The 17,168-nt window shown below is 39.5% G+C and overlaps 1 protein-coding gene across 1 annotated transcript; it reads right to left on the bottom strand.

The window, feature by feature from the left end:
- Positions 1-745: 745 nt before the first annotated feature.
- Positions 746-17,126, bottom strand: LOC134453239 (transient receptor potential cation channel subfamily V member 1-like). Its single transcript, XM_063204094.1, has 16 exons — positions 16,815-17,126; positions 11,712-11,954; positions 11,274-11,428; positions 9,297-9,449; positions 9,046-9,183; positions 8,224-8,522; positions 7,806-7,979; positions 5,781-5,954; positions 5,575-5,673; positions 5,400-5,470; positions 5,128-5,293; positions 4,705-4,771; positions 4,246-4,553; positions 4,016-4,137; positions 3,716-3,828; positions 746-2,038 (listed from the first exon to the last, which is right to left on the bottom strand). The coding sequence occupies exons 2-16, from the start codon at positions 11,930-11,932 to the stop codon at positions 1,932-1,934; spliced, it is 2,367 nt and encodes a 788-aa protein (XP_063060164.1). The 5' UTR covers positions 11,933-11,954; positions 16,815-17,126; the 3' UTR covers positions 746-1,931.
- Positions 17,127-17,168: the final 42 nt, after the last annotated feature.

Below are 17,168 nucleotides of genomic sequence, written 5' to 3'. Positions count from 1 at the left end.
GATCATGAAGTATTCGAAACACACTCCAGATGCATGGTGGTCCTGATGCTGCTGTTGCTTATGGTGATGCTGCTGCTGCTGCTGATGCAATATATTATAGCAATACATATGAAAAAAACAGTACAGTAGGTATCTGAGAGTGTACAAAATGTATTGTCAAAGAATCTTCTATTAGAATAAGATACATCAAGCCTGTGCATTTCCTGGATCCATGGTCAGGTGAACGCCCCTTTAGGAGACCTTCTGTTAGGAGACCTTGAGAGACTTCAGGTTGAGAATAAGTTCCCTTGGCGCTGTAGATGGCAGTAGCGCACATCTTATGCAAGCCGTCACCAAATGCCAGAAAAGGAGGAGGAGACCGAACTTGTGCACACCCCTTTGTATTGGGTGGGCGGAGTTTGAATTATCGTTCTCTACATAGGCAGAAGGCAAGAGGGAGAAGGCACAATGCATGCATGGACCATACATTTTGTACACGCTCATTTTGTACACACCCTTTAGGCCCATAATAGCACTCATACAGACACCTGCCTTGTTAAAAAAAGATTTTTGTTAGATTTTTATGGTGATATATAAATTTAAAAGATATGTACATTCTCTAGATGTTAGGTTTGAATACCAAACATGACACTGTTATTTTACAAAAGACATTCTATGGTGTTAGGTGGTCGTAAAGGCGCATGGTTTATGACATCTTATGACATCTTTTTATGACATGGTTTATGACGTCTTTTTAAGAAAAAAGTTGAGGGTGAGGGTCAAACAATTTTACAGGTCAAACAATTTTACTGACCATTTCATTTAGTTTGTTATTTTTTGTTGCCATTAATGATTTATGTGTAACACGAGGTGTAATTTCATAACAAACATGATGTGTTTGTATAAAAGGATGTATAACTGATTTTCTGTGGGTTTCCTATGGGCATGGCATATGTCATTTATAAAAAAAAAATGCTCATGGGTAGCACCCATCAGATTTTCAAAGTACTCCACCTAAACTAGCAATATGCAAAAAATTGCATTTGTACCCTACTTTGCACCTTTCCCACAAGAGGGTAGCAGAGGCCTACAGTAAAGGATGTGTACATGGACGTGTGGAAGTAGCCAGGCTACACCCTCCTAGTGACGCAACACCTTTGCCGGCGTTGCTTCTTTGAAAGTCTATGATAAACAGGCTAGTGTGGAAGAATATCAGAATGACTATGACATTATTTTTCTCAAAACAAAGAAAATGATCAGTATATACATATTTATTTACAACAATAAAATCAGTCAAACCTAGTTCACTCCGATCCCCTGCTTATCATGGCATGTGATGTTCCCACTCCACATGCATACATTAATGAATTTTAGAACAGTATTACTCTACACACATATATTGTTAGTTTTTCACATTATTACTGCAGGAAGGTTTAGTTATGATTATATAATGTGCAAAATGAATGGTCAGTTCATTCATGTTGATTAACTCAGCCCAGTGTTGTAGATGTTTGGGCTTGTTTGCTATTCAGATAGGACAGTGTGAAAGGATGACAGAAAATGAATGGAAGAGAGTTATGGGGGAAGGATCTGGAAATGGCCTCATGTGGGACTTGAACCCGGGTCCCCAGATTTATGGTGCAGTACATTAGCTCACTGAGCTACATCACCCCCCCATTCAGCCCAGCGCTGACTCTGTCGGCATGCTGTGGCCCACACAAGCACATTCCAGGCCATATAACACTTGGCAATTATACTCCTTGATATCATTGTGATACAGCAGGAACCACTAATTTTGCACCATGTCTCCTTGACTGCGCTCCATGATTGGTCCTTGCAAGGTCCAGCTCGAAACACCTTGGAAGACTCATGGGATTCGCACGAGTATGGAAAAAACAAGTGGGTCCTATTGTATATTTAGGTGCAAGTTGAGGAGAGAGAAGGCATTTTGTTCAGACATGACTGGGTGGCAGGAGGCCCATCTCTTGTCCTTGATGTTGTCGTCCGTGATGAGTGCGACGGAGACTGAAATCCCTCAGGAAACCTCGCCATCTTCTTTCTGCGACATCAAAGTACACAATAACAGTTCATTCATTGATTAACCCATTTTAGCCTAAGCCCTTTTTGGGAAAAGGTGCCCTCTCCCTATTAAAACCTAAATATCTCAGCCTCTGAAGCACATAAAAACGTGAAATAAGTTGCATTAAAAAGCCAGACCCTTCATTTTGTGCTAGAATGTGTTAATTCAGCTCTAACACATTTTACCCACATTTTTAATACAACACCTCAAAAATCTAGAACCTTAATGCAGCGTATATGTCACTCCAGGACACAATGGGTTATAAAAAAAATCTAATCTGGTAGTGGTACATCATGGTAAAGGACAGTAGAGAGAAGACAGAAAATGGTTTGGAGAGAGAAATGGGGTAGGGTTGGGAGATGACTCAGGCCAGATACGAACCTGGGTGCCCTTTGGCAAAGTTGCCCATATGATTTGGAGTATTAGTGCCGGGCATGCCAGAGCAGCCCCCAGTTCTTCACTAAGCAATTGGTGACTAAATGTGACTAAGATGATCCTATTTCAAACATTATCTTGTCCAACAACCCCTTCTGCTTGCCTTCTGACAACAATTTTACACCCTGCAGCAAAAATAAAAATAGGAACAGTAGACTGCATGTTGTGTCATCTAGACCAGTGGTTCCCAAACTATGGGCCCTGAAGGTATTCCAAGTGGGCCTTGAAATAATTTTCCAAAAATAATAATCATATTTTGGTGTGTGTTGCTGTTGATTTATTTGAGTTTTATACTTAATTGGGTCAGAGGTGGGCCGGGCCCCGAACATTTTTGACAATTTCGAGTGGGCCCCAAGTTGCAAAAGGTTGGGAACCCCTGATCTAGACTATAAGATCATATTATCCTGTTGTCTGTCTAGTTCCTTCACCACAAAGAGCAAGGGTGCATCACAGACGGGATGTGAAACTACTGTGGTGAGTCATAGTCAGCATGCAGTTATTTATGAAGAGCGGAGACTAAAATTGCCATTTCCAACACATACAAGGGTTACTAAGATACAAGCAACAGTTATTGCCACAACAGTACTTTGTTTATTTCTTTTTATTTATAAAAATGGGAAAGGAAAAAGGGAGGAAAAGAAGGCAACATAAACAACCATCCTCTCCAACCCTAGAAACATAATTTCCTTTATATTTCTTCTAAAGACCTTCATATAACCAGTGCATGTGAAGGGATTAGCAATAAAGCTGACTTTGACGATTGAGAAGACTGGGTTTGTCGTATGGTAAATTGTGTATGAATATGCATGTGTTATTCCAACGCAAGTCAAAAAGGTCTTCTCTGGTAAATTTTTGGTTTCATTTTATTCAGGAAACCTCCATCATCAAAAGTAAAATTTCCCAATAATGGCCACACATGTGCTACTTTTGTATTTTGTAAGACTAAATTCATTAATGTGTGTTATGATGTATGTGGAGCATAGTAAGCATGGCTGTCCCTTACCTGCAGAGGAAAAAAGAAAGAATATTCGCACACCACAAAAGATCCCTTGTCGTGATTCAATTTGTGAAAAAATACCACAATATTTTGTCCTGCAAGGTCTTTGTCAGGTAAGGTGTGCGAATATTCCCTCTTTTTCCCCTATGTGTTCTTTTATATCCTTGTTGTATCCATGTTCTTTGGGATGTGCGTACACTTTACACTTTTTACTGTCCCCTTACCTGTCCCTTGTCTGAGAAGAGGGGGTGAGAGGATTGAGGTGTCTTGATTCCCAGGATCCTCATGTATTATGCCCATAACACTGTTCCATTTGTTCCAGTTGACCTCCTCCACCCTGAAATCAGCGATCAACAACACATAAGCTGTGAACAAACCTGGTTCAATGTAAAAAATATATATATCTGAATGCAAAACGAGATGAACAAAGTCTCTTTAATTTTCAACATAGTTTTACATAATTTTACATGACTGTTATTACAGCATGGGATTGTTACAGCACAGGATGTTTGGGACAATGTCACCTGAAGCACCAGCGACGGTCCTCTTCACTGCCCTGGCCCAGGTCTTTCTCCACTCCAGAGCGAAATCTGCGCTTCAGACACTTTGGTAAGCGTCTTTCTATATCCAGAATGGTGATAGCTCTCTGGGAAGGTATCAAAACAAAGATATCAACATGAAAATGATGCTTAAGTTTAGCCTGGGTGATCTTCCAACAGCACAGACACAGAAGTGAAGAAAGTCACTGTACTACCTGCAGTCTCCAGATGTTGGTGCTCTCCTCAGAAGTCTTCTCCACCGTTTTGTTCATGAGGGCAATGAGCATGTTGAGGAGCAGGATGTAGGTGAGGACTATGTAGGAGATAAGCAGCACGTAGAAGACCTCCTTGTAGTGGTAGTGATCGGTGAACTCCAGATCCCCCATGCCTATGGCGAACTTAAACAACTCCAGAGTAGTGAAGTAGAAGTTTTTGTAGGTTGGTTTACCACAAGGAGTTATAATAAGACGTGCCTTTGGGTTGGGTGAGGTCTTCTCTGGATCATCCAATAGGGTGACTATTGCTAGAAGTGGAAGACAAAAAAGATGGTTTATACATAGCCTATGTTGCTGATTCATTTCCAAACGTATAGTCTTCTACAGTTACTGCTTGTTCTGCTGATCTGTTTTCCAAGAAATTTGGCCATTTCATTCAGACAATATTTCTGTGTATACCTGCAGAAAATCCAAGGAGGAAAACCATGTAGACAAATAGGAAACGAGATATGTCCCCAAGGATGAGCTGGAAGAAGTACAAGAAGTTGCCATTACACAAGGGTCACAATAGCTTCTTCAAGATTCAAGATTCAAGAGTTTTATTGCAATTGTCAAAAAAGGCAACGAAATTGTGTTTGGAATACTCCGGGACGCTGCATCTCTGCATGCCGCCATCTTAACACAGACCAGTACAGAATAACAAAGGCGGAGGTGGGGGGGGATTCTCATGCCTCCACATTATATACTATATTACCATGTTGAGGCATATGGCAAATGACAGACTCAATCACAGACAGGTTGTACTATATCATGTGGCTCCAGCCCCTATCTAGGATAACTCAAAGACTGATCCTGACACAGACATGTGCAATGGTGATTCACCTTCTGGATCATGACGCTGTAAATCCCCATGTTCTTGGATCCTCTGGAGTAATACAGTAGGTTCACCCAGCTGAGGGCCAAACACAACACCATGCACCCAAGATACTCCATCCTACCACAGAGGTAGAAGGCCGCGCAGGCCATGAAGAGAACTGCCTGGATGAAACTTAAGGTTCAAGAGGGCACAGAAAGCAAGATGTTAATGGTTGTATTATATATTTGTTTACATTTGTTTTGTAATGATCTGTTAAAGATTTGTTAAAAAATCTTACAAAAGGAATTCAGAGAATCCATCAACTAGAAAGGTTCCCAATGATGGCCGTTTTCTTCTAAAGTCAAGTATCTTCCAAAAAAAACATAGTCATGTTTAATTTTTGGACAAAATAAAAAATATGTTCCTCTTAAGAGTTTTACACCAAAGGTGACGATTATTATTTTGATACATACCACTCTAATAAAGAAGTAAACAGAAGCCAAGAGAAGTATGATATGCCCTGAAAGAAGTAAATAATCCTCCAAGTTATCGTCCACAGGATATGGAGGTCCCTGGGAAGAAGAAATGCAAAAATGAAGTTATAATGAATTGAGGGTCAAACCAGAGTAAATGTGCTTTCTAATGCAGCGGAGAACACTCTGTGGAGATCTCAACCTACTGAACCATTTGAGCCTTCGACTTGATCCTTCCTGTAGTAGGCCACAGTAGAGAAGATACAGAGGTACATGACATAAGCCACAAAGCTGAAGAGGAACACTGGATAAACAAATCTCTTCCACTTCTCTTCCAGCAGCTGGTTGAGTGGCTCCAACTGAAGCATCTCCAGACGATTCTAAAATTGGGTTCAAGTGAAAGTCATTTTTTTTCAAAGTAAAAAAATTCTTCTCAAGTCTACAAAATCCATTTCTTATCTACCTCATTTTATTAAATGATTGGAGATCCTTCACTATTCCACACTTGCCATCTAGCATCTCCCCATGTAGAGGGCCTTCTCAAATAGTTAGCATATTGTGATTAAAGTTCATTCTTTTCCATATTGCAATGATAAAAATTAAACTTTCATATATTTTAGATTCATTGCACACCAACTGAAATATTACAGGTCTTGAATTGTTTTAATACTGATTATTTTGGCATACAGCTCATGAAAACCCAAAATTCCTATCTAAAAAAAAAGTCAATGGCAATGGCATTGCATGAGAGTTATGGAATCCCAGATATCTTCAATGCTTTGCTTTTAGCTGTTTTCTGTTTCTTGATCTGGTGACCCACACTTCCCTTTTCATTATACCCAATAGATTTCCTTACCACGTTTAGGTGATTTGGTGGTTATGAGCATTCTAAATCACCAGACATAACATTCCATTCATTTTCAATGGGGTTTCATTTCTGGCCAATTAGAAAGCTCATAACCACCAAATAACCAAAATGTTGAATGGAAATGTATGGGGTATAATGAAGAGGGAAGTGTGGGTCACCAGATCAAGAACAACAAAGCATTGAGGATATCTGGGCTTCCATAACTCTCATGCAATGCCATTGCCATTGCCTGCAATGTTAAACAAAGTCAGGTGAGCAGTAATGAACAAGGCTGGGATTTTTTTTTTTTTAAACCTCAGGAATCTTTTCCAAGTGTTTAGAGTTAAGTCATTGATTAGATTCATAAGTCATGATTAGATTAATGGCTTGTTTAGAGAAGTTAGTCATTATATGTAATTTTTTTTAGATAGGAATTTTGGGTTTTCATTAGCTGTATGCCAAAATAATCAGTATTAAAACAATACAAGACCTGTAATATTTCAGTTGGTGTGCAATGAATCTAACATGAAAGTTTAATTTTTATCATTGCGTTATGGAAAAGAATGAACTTTAATCACAATATGCTAATTATTTCAGAAGGACCTGTATGTATGGGTTTAGTGCCATTTAGAAAGTCTTAATTTCCCGATTAAGTCAATCAACTAATTAAATGACTGGTTAGGTATACACCTTTTCTTTATACTCTCTCATTAACCAGGCATTTAAACTGCAAATAATATATACAACCATTTGAAACAAACAGACACTTACAGTATTCATTGCCACTGTTGGCCACAACACTACATTGCAACATTAAGCTAAATTATACAATTAAATCTTACTTAAAACAACAAAAAGGAGTATTGCTACATCTAGAGTTGTTCCTAGGTCCCTCTACCAGATGACAACATGTTTGTCTGTTGCAAATACCTGATCTCAAAATACACAATTTAACATAATTGCACATACATGGTAAACACACAGCACATACAGCAGGGGTGGGCAACCTTTATGAGGCCATCGTATCCGGCCCCCGACATAATTTTTATGTTATGCAGCTTCACATGAAATATGACATGTTTTGTAGAAAAATGTTAAAAATTACATTGGCAATACATTTAACTTATATATTGTATAAAATATTTTCAGGGGACCTAATGAATGTGGGGTCTGTTGTAAAGGTGGCCGCCTTCAATATAGACCTAAAGTGCAGGGGGGAAATCCTGGTTTGTGTTCATAGTACAGCCCTTGGAGGACTTTGAAGTGGCCCCTCGAATGACAAAGGTTCCCCACCCCTGACATAAAGAATGTGCAAGCACTCAATGATCATCCTACATAAAATTGCATTTTAAAAACCCATGATCAGTTCACAAGCATGTCTTACTGGTATTTCAGTGCCGTACACGACTATCTCAAGAACAGATTTCTTCTCAAAGGAGTCCACTGATGACAGGTCATAGAGTGAGGAGCATACAGGTCCATACGCCCACTCATTAAACTTTCTCGAAAGATGTCTGTTGCTGCCCTGGAACTCCCGTTGTAATATGTGTTTTAACAGCTTCAGGGGAGAGACAAGAGACAATATAATTCAGAGAAGAAGAAACAACATTGTCCAAGAAGCTCAGGAGTAACAAATGACAGTATAAGACAAGGAAATTTAATCCACTAGAAGCCGTGTGTTTGTGCTGGATTTAGTACAGTTAAGGGGGTTGTAGTATGTTGCGAAGCACAATCTAAGTCAAGACACACAGCTTTAGATTAGTAAACATTATCTCACAAATGCCATCAGTAAATCACCTCACCTCTATTTTTCCAGTCTTGGCCGCTAGCTTGATTGGAGTGAGGCCTTGCTTGTTCTCCATCTCCTCCAGTTTGACCTTGGGATGTAGCTGGGCAGTCCTGGTCAGGATGTGGTCGTACATCTTGATGATGAAGTCTGTGTTCTCTGGACTGTTGTCTGCTACCATCACCAGGGCGTGGAGTACGATGTTACCTCTCGAGTCGGTTTCACGCACATCTGCATTCTGGTAGCGGTTGTCCAAAAGGAAGTCAACAATGTCTTTCTGGCTGGTACAGGCTGCCAGCGAGAGAGGCAGTTCCCCTGTGCCCAAACATATCACACATTATTTGGTTAGTTGCAAACGATGACTTGAACTGACATTAATGGAAGGTCTGACTTGCATTATTTTCTTAATTTGATAGTATTTCTGGCTGGTACAGGCTGCCAGCAAAAAGGCAGTCCCCCTGTGCCCAAACATAACAGACATTTGGTTAATAGCAAAAGGTCACACATTGTCAGTCATGTCAGAGTTACATTATTTGCCTGTCATGAATGTGCAAGATTTGACATTTGTTGTAAGAGTTGTAAGAACATGCACAAGGTCTACTATTGTTGGTGTATGTAAAAATCTAGCCTACAAATTTAAATAATTGACATGCTGTGTAACCTTAAGTGACGTTGAGGTCAGACTCACAATAGTTGGATAGAAAACGCATGAAAGTCAAACACATGTGAAGATGGAGCCTGAGTTACAACATGTATTGTTGACATTTACCAAAATTAACGTGGGGGTCACATGTGCACACAGATTTCAACATAAGGTCTGACGTTCTTCAGTTCTCACCAAAGTAGAAACAGTGTCCCTTATGCAGCTGGAAGAACTTCCCACAGGCCTTGGCATGAACATCAACTCCTTTCTGGACCAGAAGCTCCACAAAGTATTTGCTCCTTCTCTCAATGGCTACATGAAGGGCGGTCTGGCCTGTAGGGTAAAACAAACCACATTTAACCACATCTGCAAGTAAACAGAATTTCAAGCAAATAAACACATACATCAAGTAATTAAAACAGCATACGTTTATAATCAGCTCTCACCTTTGTAATAAGGGTCGGTATGCGCTGCATTAACAAATTCCTCTAAATCCCCCATGCGCTCAGCAATGTCAAGAAGTGACTGGATCGTGTCATTTCTGCCATCTTTAAGGTTCAGGAGAGCCTTCAGTAGGGCTGTCTTGCCCTTCGGCTGGTCTACACAAAGTAAAAGAGATACATACTTGTGAAAAGAAAGCTAGACATCACAAAATACATTTTACTGCATTCAAATTTAAATCCTGTGAGAAAAACAATACCTTTTTAAACATAATAATAACCAAGTGTACAGAGTATATTTGAGGAAAAGGTGGAGGAATGTTTTTTTGTTTCAGCATAACCTGGTGAACAAGCATTTGACTGCCTGCCAATGCCTGAAGCAAATTGTAATATGTTACACAGTAATGGGTAACAAGAAATAGTTTGATGTATGTCTTGTTTAGAGGAACTGGGGATGTGGAGAGATAAGGGGTGCATCCCAATATGTGACCTTGCCTCCTCCACTTGTGCTTGTCTCCTCGTCCCGCCTCCTGGCCCCTCCTCCGTGGAGAAAACGATAAAGTTTCCCAGCAGTCAGCCTCGCCACAACAACTTTTGAGGGACTGTTTTTCATTCACCATCCCAATTGCAAATGAGAAATAGACTTTACAATTGAGCTTTTGTAAGATATTGAAATATAATGCTGTTGTCAGTGATGTCATCATGACGAGAAGCAAGTGGAGGAGGCAAGTGGAGGAGGCAAGGTTGCATATTAAAACGCACTCAAGAAGAAGCATGTGTAAGCACTACCCAAGAATCAGTTCCTTAGTTTGGTGGCCACCGAATGTTTAAAAGAAATGGTAATGCTTAGTTGTGGCCGAGGTTCAACATTCCATAATCACCTTTTTTTAGACAAGCAGATTTTTCAGATTATTATGGACATGATTATGTAAATAAATGCACTGTTGTGAGCCTCTACAATACATCTTTTCAGGAATGCATATGAGCAAGCTGATGGAACTTTTAAAAAGTTGAAAACAAATTTATGGAGATGAGTAATACTGGCCCGCTTATTACGAGAAACACAATTTAGCCTCTTTGTACAGATGGGCCTGCTGATGGGCCCGTTTACTCTTTACTGAAAAGACTCAATGACATCATGACAACATTACTATGACAATAGAGAGAATGTTAAGTAACAGATTAAAACTCGGTCATTATTACAATTTTGGAGAAAGCAATGTTAAAATAACAGAGGCTCTGCGCAAGGGGACTAAGCTCGAAAGGCAGTGGGACTATGACCATTTAAAAACATATTTGACACGAGGAATGCCTTCTGTTTTTTGGCATCCTGTTGAAGTAACAAGAATCACAACCATAGATGTTCTAAGGCAACGGTTCCAATCCTTTTCAAACTTGGGAACTTGAAACGTTCACGGTCATGGCCCACCTCTGACCCAATAAACAATACAACTCAAACTAGAAATGCACTCAGAGAGTGCAGACCTCCGCCAAGGAAGCTGATTGATAGAACATTTGACTGTTACATCCTTTTTTTTTTTTTTTTTTTAAAGTCTTTCTGCCTTCTTTTTGTGGAGTTAGAAAGTGGAATGTCAAAATTCGCCCTGTCCCGCAATTCAATTTGCGGTCACTAGCCTAGGTCCATCTAGATTTCTAGGCTAGCAATGATGAAGATTTTTTTTAAAAAATCCAGGTTCCGGATCGTGATCCGGATCATCACCAAAATTTAATCACAAAGTTTCATCCAAATCTGTTCATAACTTTCTGAGCTATCCTGCTGACAGACAAACAAACAGAGAAACCAACTCCACCGAAAACATAATTTCCTTGACGGAAGTAATAAATAGTCAACAGCAACACACACACAAATATTATTTTGATTTGTAGGAAATTATTTCAAGGCCCACTTGGAATAGCTTCGAGGCCCACTAGAAGGCCCCGGCCCACAGTATTGAGAATCACTGTTTAAGGACCAACACTCACATTCCGAGTCTATGAGGTGTTTCATGGAGCGCTGGAGATATCCCTCAAGTCCGTTCAGCTGAGCAACATCTCCACTGGAGACAGCGGCAAAGAGCCTTTTCATGTCAAACTTATCCTTGTCCTGAGAAGCTTCACCTTTTACTCCACTTATGTCCCTGAAACAGAGAAGAGTCTTTGCGGGTGACTTGTGACATCTGACTTTTCATAAAAATCGAACAATACCAAACTTGATGCTTCAAATCTAAGATGACAATGAAGAAAATGAAATAATACCGGTGCACATCTTGTATAAATCATTTGTCTTTACATACAGCACATACTGTACATTGCATAATATCGAGAGAAAAGGAAATTCCATGCAATTCCTTGTAAGTCTATCACTTTTGAGAAAATGTTATCAGTAATGGTGAGCAACTCATGAATTATACTGCAACTCACTTCATGAAATTCCTGTTGATTTTGATCTTTGGGGAGGTGTCCTCTAAGTCTTCTTGATATTCAGAGTCCATAGGTCTCCTGTCCTTTTCAGAGGCTCCCATCCGAAGTGCAGAAGCCCAAAGACCCTTATCCTTTTCCTTGGCCTGTTCCCTCTCTTCATCTGTCCGGTCATCCACTTCCAGTCTGAATGGCTTCTTCTCTTGGTTCTTAGGTGAGCCCATCGCGAAGGATCCCAATTAGACCCTATGGTGTTGGAACATGGGGATACGATTGAAAAATAATTGGTGCTGTTACACATTTTGCACGCCTTGAACAAACATTTGGGGCACTATGACTCATTTTCAACTCCTCTGTGTTCTCTGTCCAACACAATTGCCCCAATTTTACATTAACTAACAACAATGCATACCACTCTGATAGCTCAAGGCTATCATATATCATATCATCTATCACAATATGCTTCACATCTAATGGGACATGATCAGATAGATACCACCTCTGATAGTGTGTGGAAGTGCATTTCCAGATACAAGATGCTTATCAAGCCATTAAGGTCTTACTGACATTCACTACATAGCGTAATCTCCCATTCCCCAAGCTGACTGCACAAGACAATTTTTACAATAAATAACAACAACAGCACATAGTACAACTATACTTCACGGCTCATATAATCCATGACAAGATGCTCGACATCTCATGGGATGAGATCAGATAGTGTGTGCTGTTGTTGGATCTACTCCAAACCATAAAAAACATTAAAAACTCATTTTACAAACTTACTTTGTATTAGCTAGGGTCCGGTATGTTCTTTTTTTAAAGAGTCAGAGAGCATGGTATCCGATTCTTGAATTTAGCTGGTTTATTTAGCCAAAACATCCAGCATATCATTAAATAAAATTATAAAATGACTAAAGCATTACATAGCCTCTGTAGGCTACATCTTGACTTCACAGCAACCACAAGCTCTCTTCATTCTCCGAAAGCATTTCTTTTTGTAGGTTGCTTGTGATGTCACCTCTTGGCCCAAGGTCCATGGGGCTTCCTGAGAGATTCTGTTGACCTTTTCGGTTTCTAGCTCCTTATCTATCTACTGAAGTCATTTGATTTGATTAGTCACCCCTGTGACCCTAGTGATAGAGCAACCCCAATAACTCGTTTATGAGTTTATACCCGGTGAGCAGAATTCAGATAACAGAATTAATAGAATTAGTTTTTACTGCAAGCCAAACATATTCATTGTTTCATATGAGAAGAATAGAAAGTTGCCCTATTAATCACATATGCTTGCAAGGATTGAAGGGTACCTCTACATTTATATAACAGCTACTATACAGACACATTCACAAGCAGCCAACTTTCAGCATTCCATTCAATCAGTGTAGTTTAACAAGTGAACCACAGACATGGGGACTTGAGACTTGGACTCGAGTCGGTATTGTGACTTGACTTCACTTGATAAAATATGAAATACTTGACTCAGACTTGGGAGTTTGAGACTCTGGACTTGACTTGAGACACGAGACACTTGAATGACTTGAGTGCGTGTTTCAGTGTGAATATTTTTTACATTTTTTTTTTTATTTGAATAATGTGTTTAGTTTAAAATAATATCGATGCTGTGTGCGATGTGGGTTGTCACTGCTCTGCAGAGGTGGAAAGTAACTAATTACTTTACTCGCGTTACTGTAATTGAGTAGCTTTTTTGTGTAGGCCTACTTGTACTTTTTAAACTACTTTTTAAAATTTGTAATTTTACTTTTACTTAAGTACATTTTCTTTCGAGTAATGTACTTCGGTACATTTTACCTCACAAGCGTTACGGAGTAAAAAAAAACAAAAAACCTCAAGAATTCTAGTCTAGTTTATAAAGAGTTGGCGCGTGCGACCTGTCTCTCACTCAAACGATGATAGCTGACATGGAGGCTGACGATGGAGATTCACTTAACTCAGAGGAGATCAACATTAGCTGTTCTTCCTCTAACCCAGTGCACCCCTTGCACATCTAGAGGCAGAAAACGCTGATTGTTAAAGGGACACTGTGCAGGAAATGGTCAAAAAAGGTACTGCAACTATGCTGCTAATTGAAACTATACTCCCTATTGCCAAATTTGAACTTTACATGAAAGTTTACTGAGTAATAAACATAATAAAATATTTTCTAGTATGGTCCAATTACAGTCATTTTTGCAGCTAAAAATGGCTATTTTTCAAAATGGCGGACCATGGAGAAGATCCCCTTTTTCATGTATGAAAAGTGCACTTTTTCCAGTCATAATGAATACTTAGAATTTGATGGTGGTGGTAAGTATTCATGAAAAAGGTAACATTAGTGAGTGGGCAGCATGAATTCTGAAAATAAACAACTAAAAATCTCACACAGTGTCCCTTTAAAAAGTAACTTTTTACTTTTACTCAAAGTACATTTTTAATTATTTACTTTTTACTTTTACTTGAGTAGATTTATTGACTGGTAAATTTACTCGTACTTGAGTACATTTTCAACAGAGTAACAGTACTTGTAGTTGAGTACAATATTTTAGTACTCTTTCCACCTCTGCTGCTCTGTCAATCAGTCATGTCTCTGGTCACGCCTACTGTTTGCACTAGAGTTCGGTTAAACGTCACAACTGTGGCAAAGAGATTGGATTAATATTAGGCCCTACTATAATATCTCTGACTGTGGGCTTTCAGAACGTAACACCACACGCCCCTTTTCAGGCAAAGCTGTCTGCAACCATTGTAGGGGAGGATGAATGTGTCTGACCACCACAGCCACCAAAATGAGTTGCTGATAAATTGTTTTCACTTACAAAGTAAAAAAAAACCCGCCTCGTTTTCAACCCCAGAGGCCCCCTTGTGAAGTGTTGAACAATTTCAGGGTTGTTAAATGTGTAACATCAAAGACGCCCTATGCTAGTTGTCAACATAGCATCCCTTTGCAGCTAAAATTGCAACACTCCAGTGACGATGACTTGACTTGGACTTGACTTGACCTATCACAAGACTTGACTTGACTTGACATAGCCTGTGACTTGACTTGACTTGCCCGAAAAAAATTATACTTGGGACTTGCAAGTTAAGAATTGAGACTTACTTGAGACTTGCAAATGTGGGACTTGGTCCCATCTCTGAGAACCACATACTATGTGGTCATATCATGGCATGTATCCTGACCTTTGGCGCCCTCAGATTAAATAAAACACACACTCACTCGATGGGTGACATAAGCAATACTCTTATTGTCTCATCCAGTTTGTAACTAAATTTACTCACCCGTATACATATTTTCTGTGTCAGAAATCCAAAGTTCTTTTTTTATCTTTCACTTCTTCATTATGTGTACACCATCTATGAAATTATTCTAATGAAACCTTCTCCAAATATATGAAACTTAATTATCATTGAACATTGTATTGATGATCAAGCAAAGTTATGACTCAGATATCCTCAATGTCCAGATACAAGATATCATTAAGGTCTTAGTTCATATTCACTGCATAGCATTATTTCCCATTCCACATGCTGACTGCACAAGCCAATGCTGCAGTCAAGAGATTTGAGATGATGTTGAAAAACTAGGCAACAACAACCTCTGATGGGTTCACATTTTTAAAAATCGGTCTCAGTACCCCGTGCTCTTGGTCTTGTGATATTTGTACCAGAGAACAGACTATGTGTTTTTTTTTAAATGTCAGTGTTCAACAGAAGCAAGAAGCAGCTCGTCAATACCCTACAGCATTCACAAAAATCAGACAAACTACATCCTTGTCATTGCAGATGTCTTGAGAAAAAAGGGAAGGGGCTGACCAGTGATTCACATGTGCCATTTTCACAGTGGATCTTGTGGCATTGCAGTCTGTCAGATTTCCCTCTATCTATAGCACTATCACATGATCAGACTATGCAACTACGCAAAGCCTTCTGTTTACAGCATGAAGTCAAAGGAACACACTGAAACACTGCTTATAATCACACAAATATATATTGTGAGTTTATGATGGGTATCCCATCAGCGTTAGCCTATATAGAGAAGAGTATCATGCTTTAAAAAGAAAATGTCAGGAAATGAGAAGCAGTAATTTTCATTGACTTGCACAGTTCACATTGGCCAGACAAACGAAAAACAGACTTATTGATGTTGTACGGTATCTCACTTCTCAATGATTTTTTATCCATTTCCTAGTGTTCTTATGTGCAACACCCACACGCACATTTCTTGCAATGAGAAAGAAAACACTATGCCAGCCCTACAAATAGCATTTGTGGAGATAGAACGGTTTCACTTACCTCATATCATATTTCCTTACGACATGGCTTTTCTTACTCTCTAATAGTGTCAATTTTATTACCTAGCTTTCAAAAAGCTATTAAGCCAGACCACATAGCCATTATGATTCAGATTTCAGTGTTTTTCCCCCCTTGATGAACATGTCTCTCTCCCACATAACAAGACAAATGCAGTTTAGTACCTTTGGCAGCTTGCCCACTACTTCCTCAGAGAAAATCTATCAATTAATCAATACTTAAATACAGCTATTCAGTGAAAAGCCTGTAAATACCAATCGTGATGTCATACACTGTCACTGTCATAATATGACTGTGCCTACTTCTGCACACAAGAGATAAATAAGTGAGATTCATAGATATCTACACATGGCTTCATCTGTGCTCCACTGACACAATAACCAGATAGCCATGGGTGAAATGTGACTGAAGTCATACTGTGTGTTATCTCCAGAGGAGACTAAAAGGCTAAAAGGGTGCCTGTATTGATCTCCTTGGAGTAGACCACCAGACACTAACCATGCCACTCCCACCCTCCCAAGCGTTTAGGTACAACATTTACACATTAGTACGCCCACCTCCATTTTCACAAGACAAAGGAATGCAGTGGTTCACACACTACTTTTCATTTTGATTTGTTTGACACCTTGACTTCTTCTACGAAGTACGATATGGACATTGAAAACAAAAAACAAATGACAAATCCTAGCAATAACAATTACACACTGCTACATGTACAGAACTGTGTGTATCACAATGCAAGCAATCCCATCAAAACCACAATCCCATAAATGTTTTTTTTTTTACAAATTGTACCTGATAAGCAGAAAACAACTGATCCCCTGTTGTAATCCCTTGAAGTTGAAACTGCTACTTCTTTTTGCCTCGCCTGAGTGGGCTTCCTTCTGAGATGTTCTTTTGATGTGTATCCTCTGGTTTGTTGGTGCTTCCTGTTAAGACAGCAGCTGCATCTCAGGGCACAGTGCGCTGAGTGCTGACGGCTGTGGTCATGAGGCTGTGGCTCTACCGGAGACGATGATGCATATGTGAAGATGAAGTGAATCCTGCACAGCACGCACATGCAGAAATGAAAGTGGCACCACCCCCAAAGTGTACCACACAAAGACAAAGAGCTCTGGTATGCAGCTGTCCTGATTGTTATTGATTACA

Source organism: Engraulis encrasicolus, chromosome 7 (genome assembly GCF_034702125.1).
Source record: "Engraulis encrasicolus isolate BLACKSEA-1 chromosome 7, IST_EnEncr_1.0, whole genome shotgun sequence".
Lineage (NCBI taxonomy): Eukaryota > Metazoa > Chordata > Actinopteri > Clupeiformes > Engraulidae > Engraulis > Engraulis encrasicolus.
The sequence above is the reverse complement of the archived record's forward strand: the minus strand, read 5'-3'. Positions and strand labels throughout refer to the sequence as shown.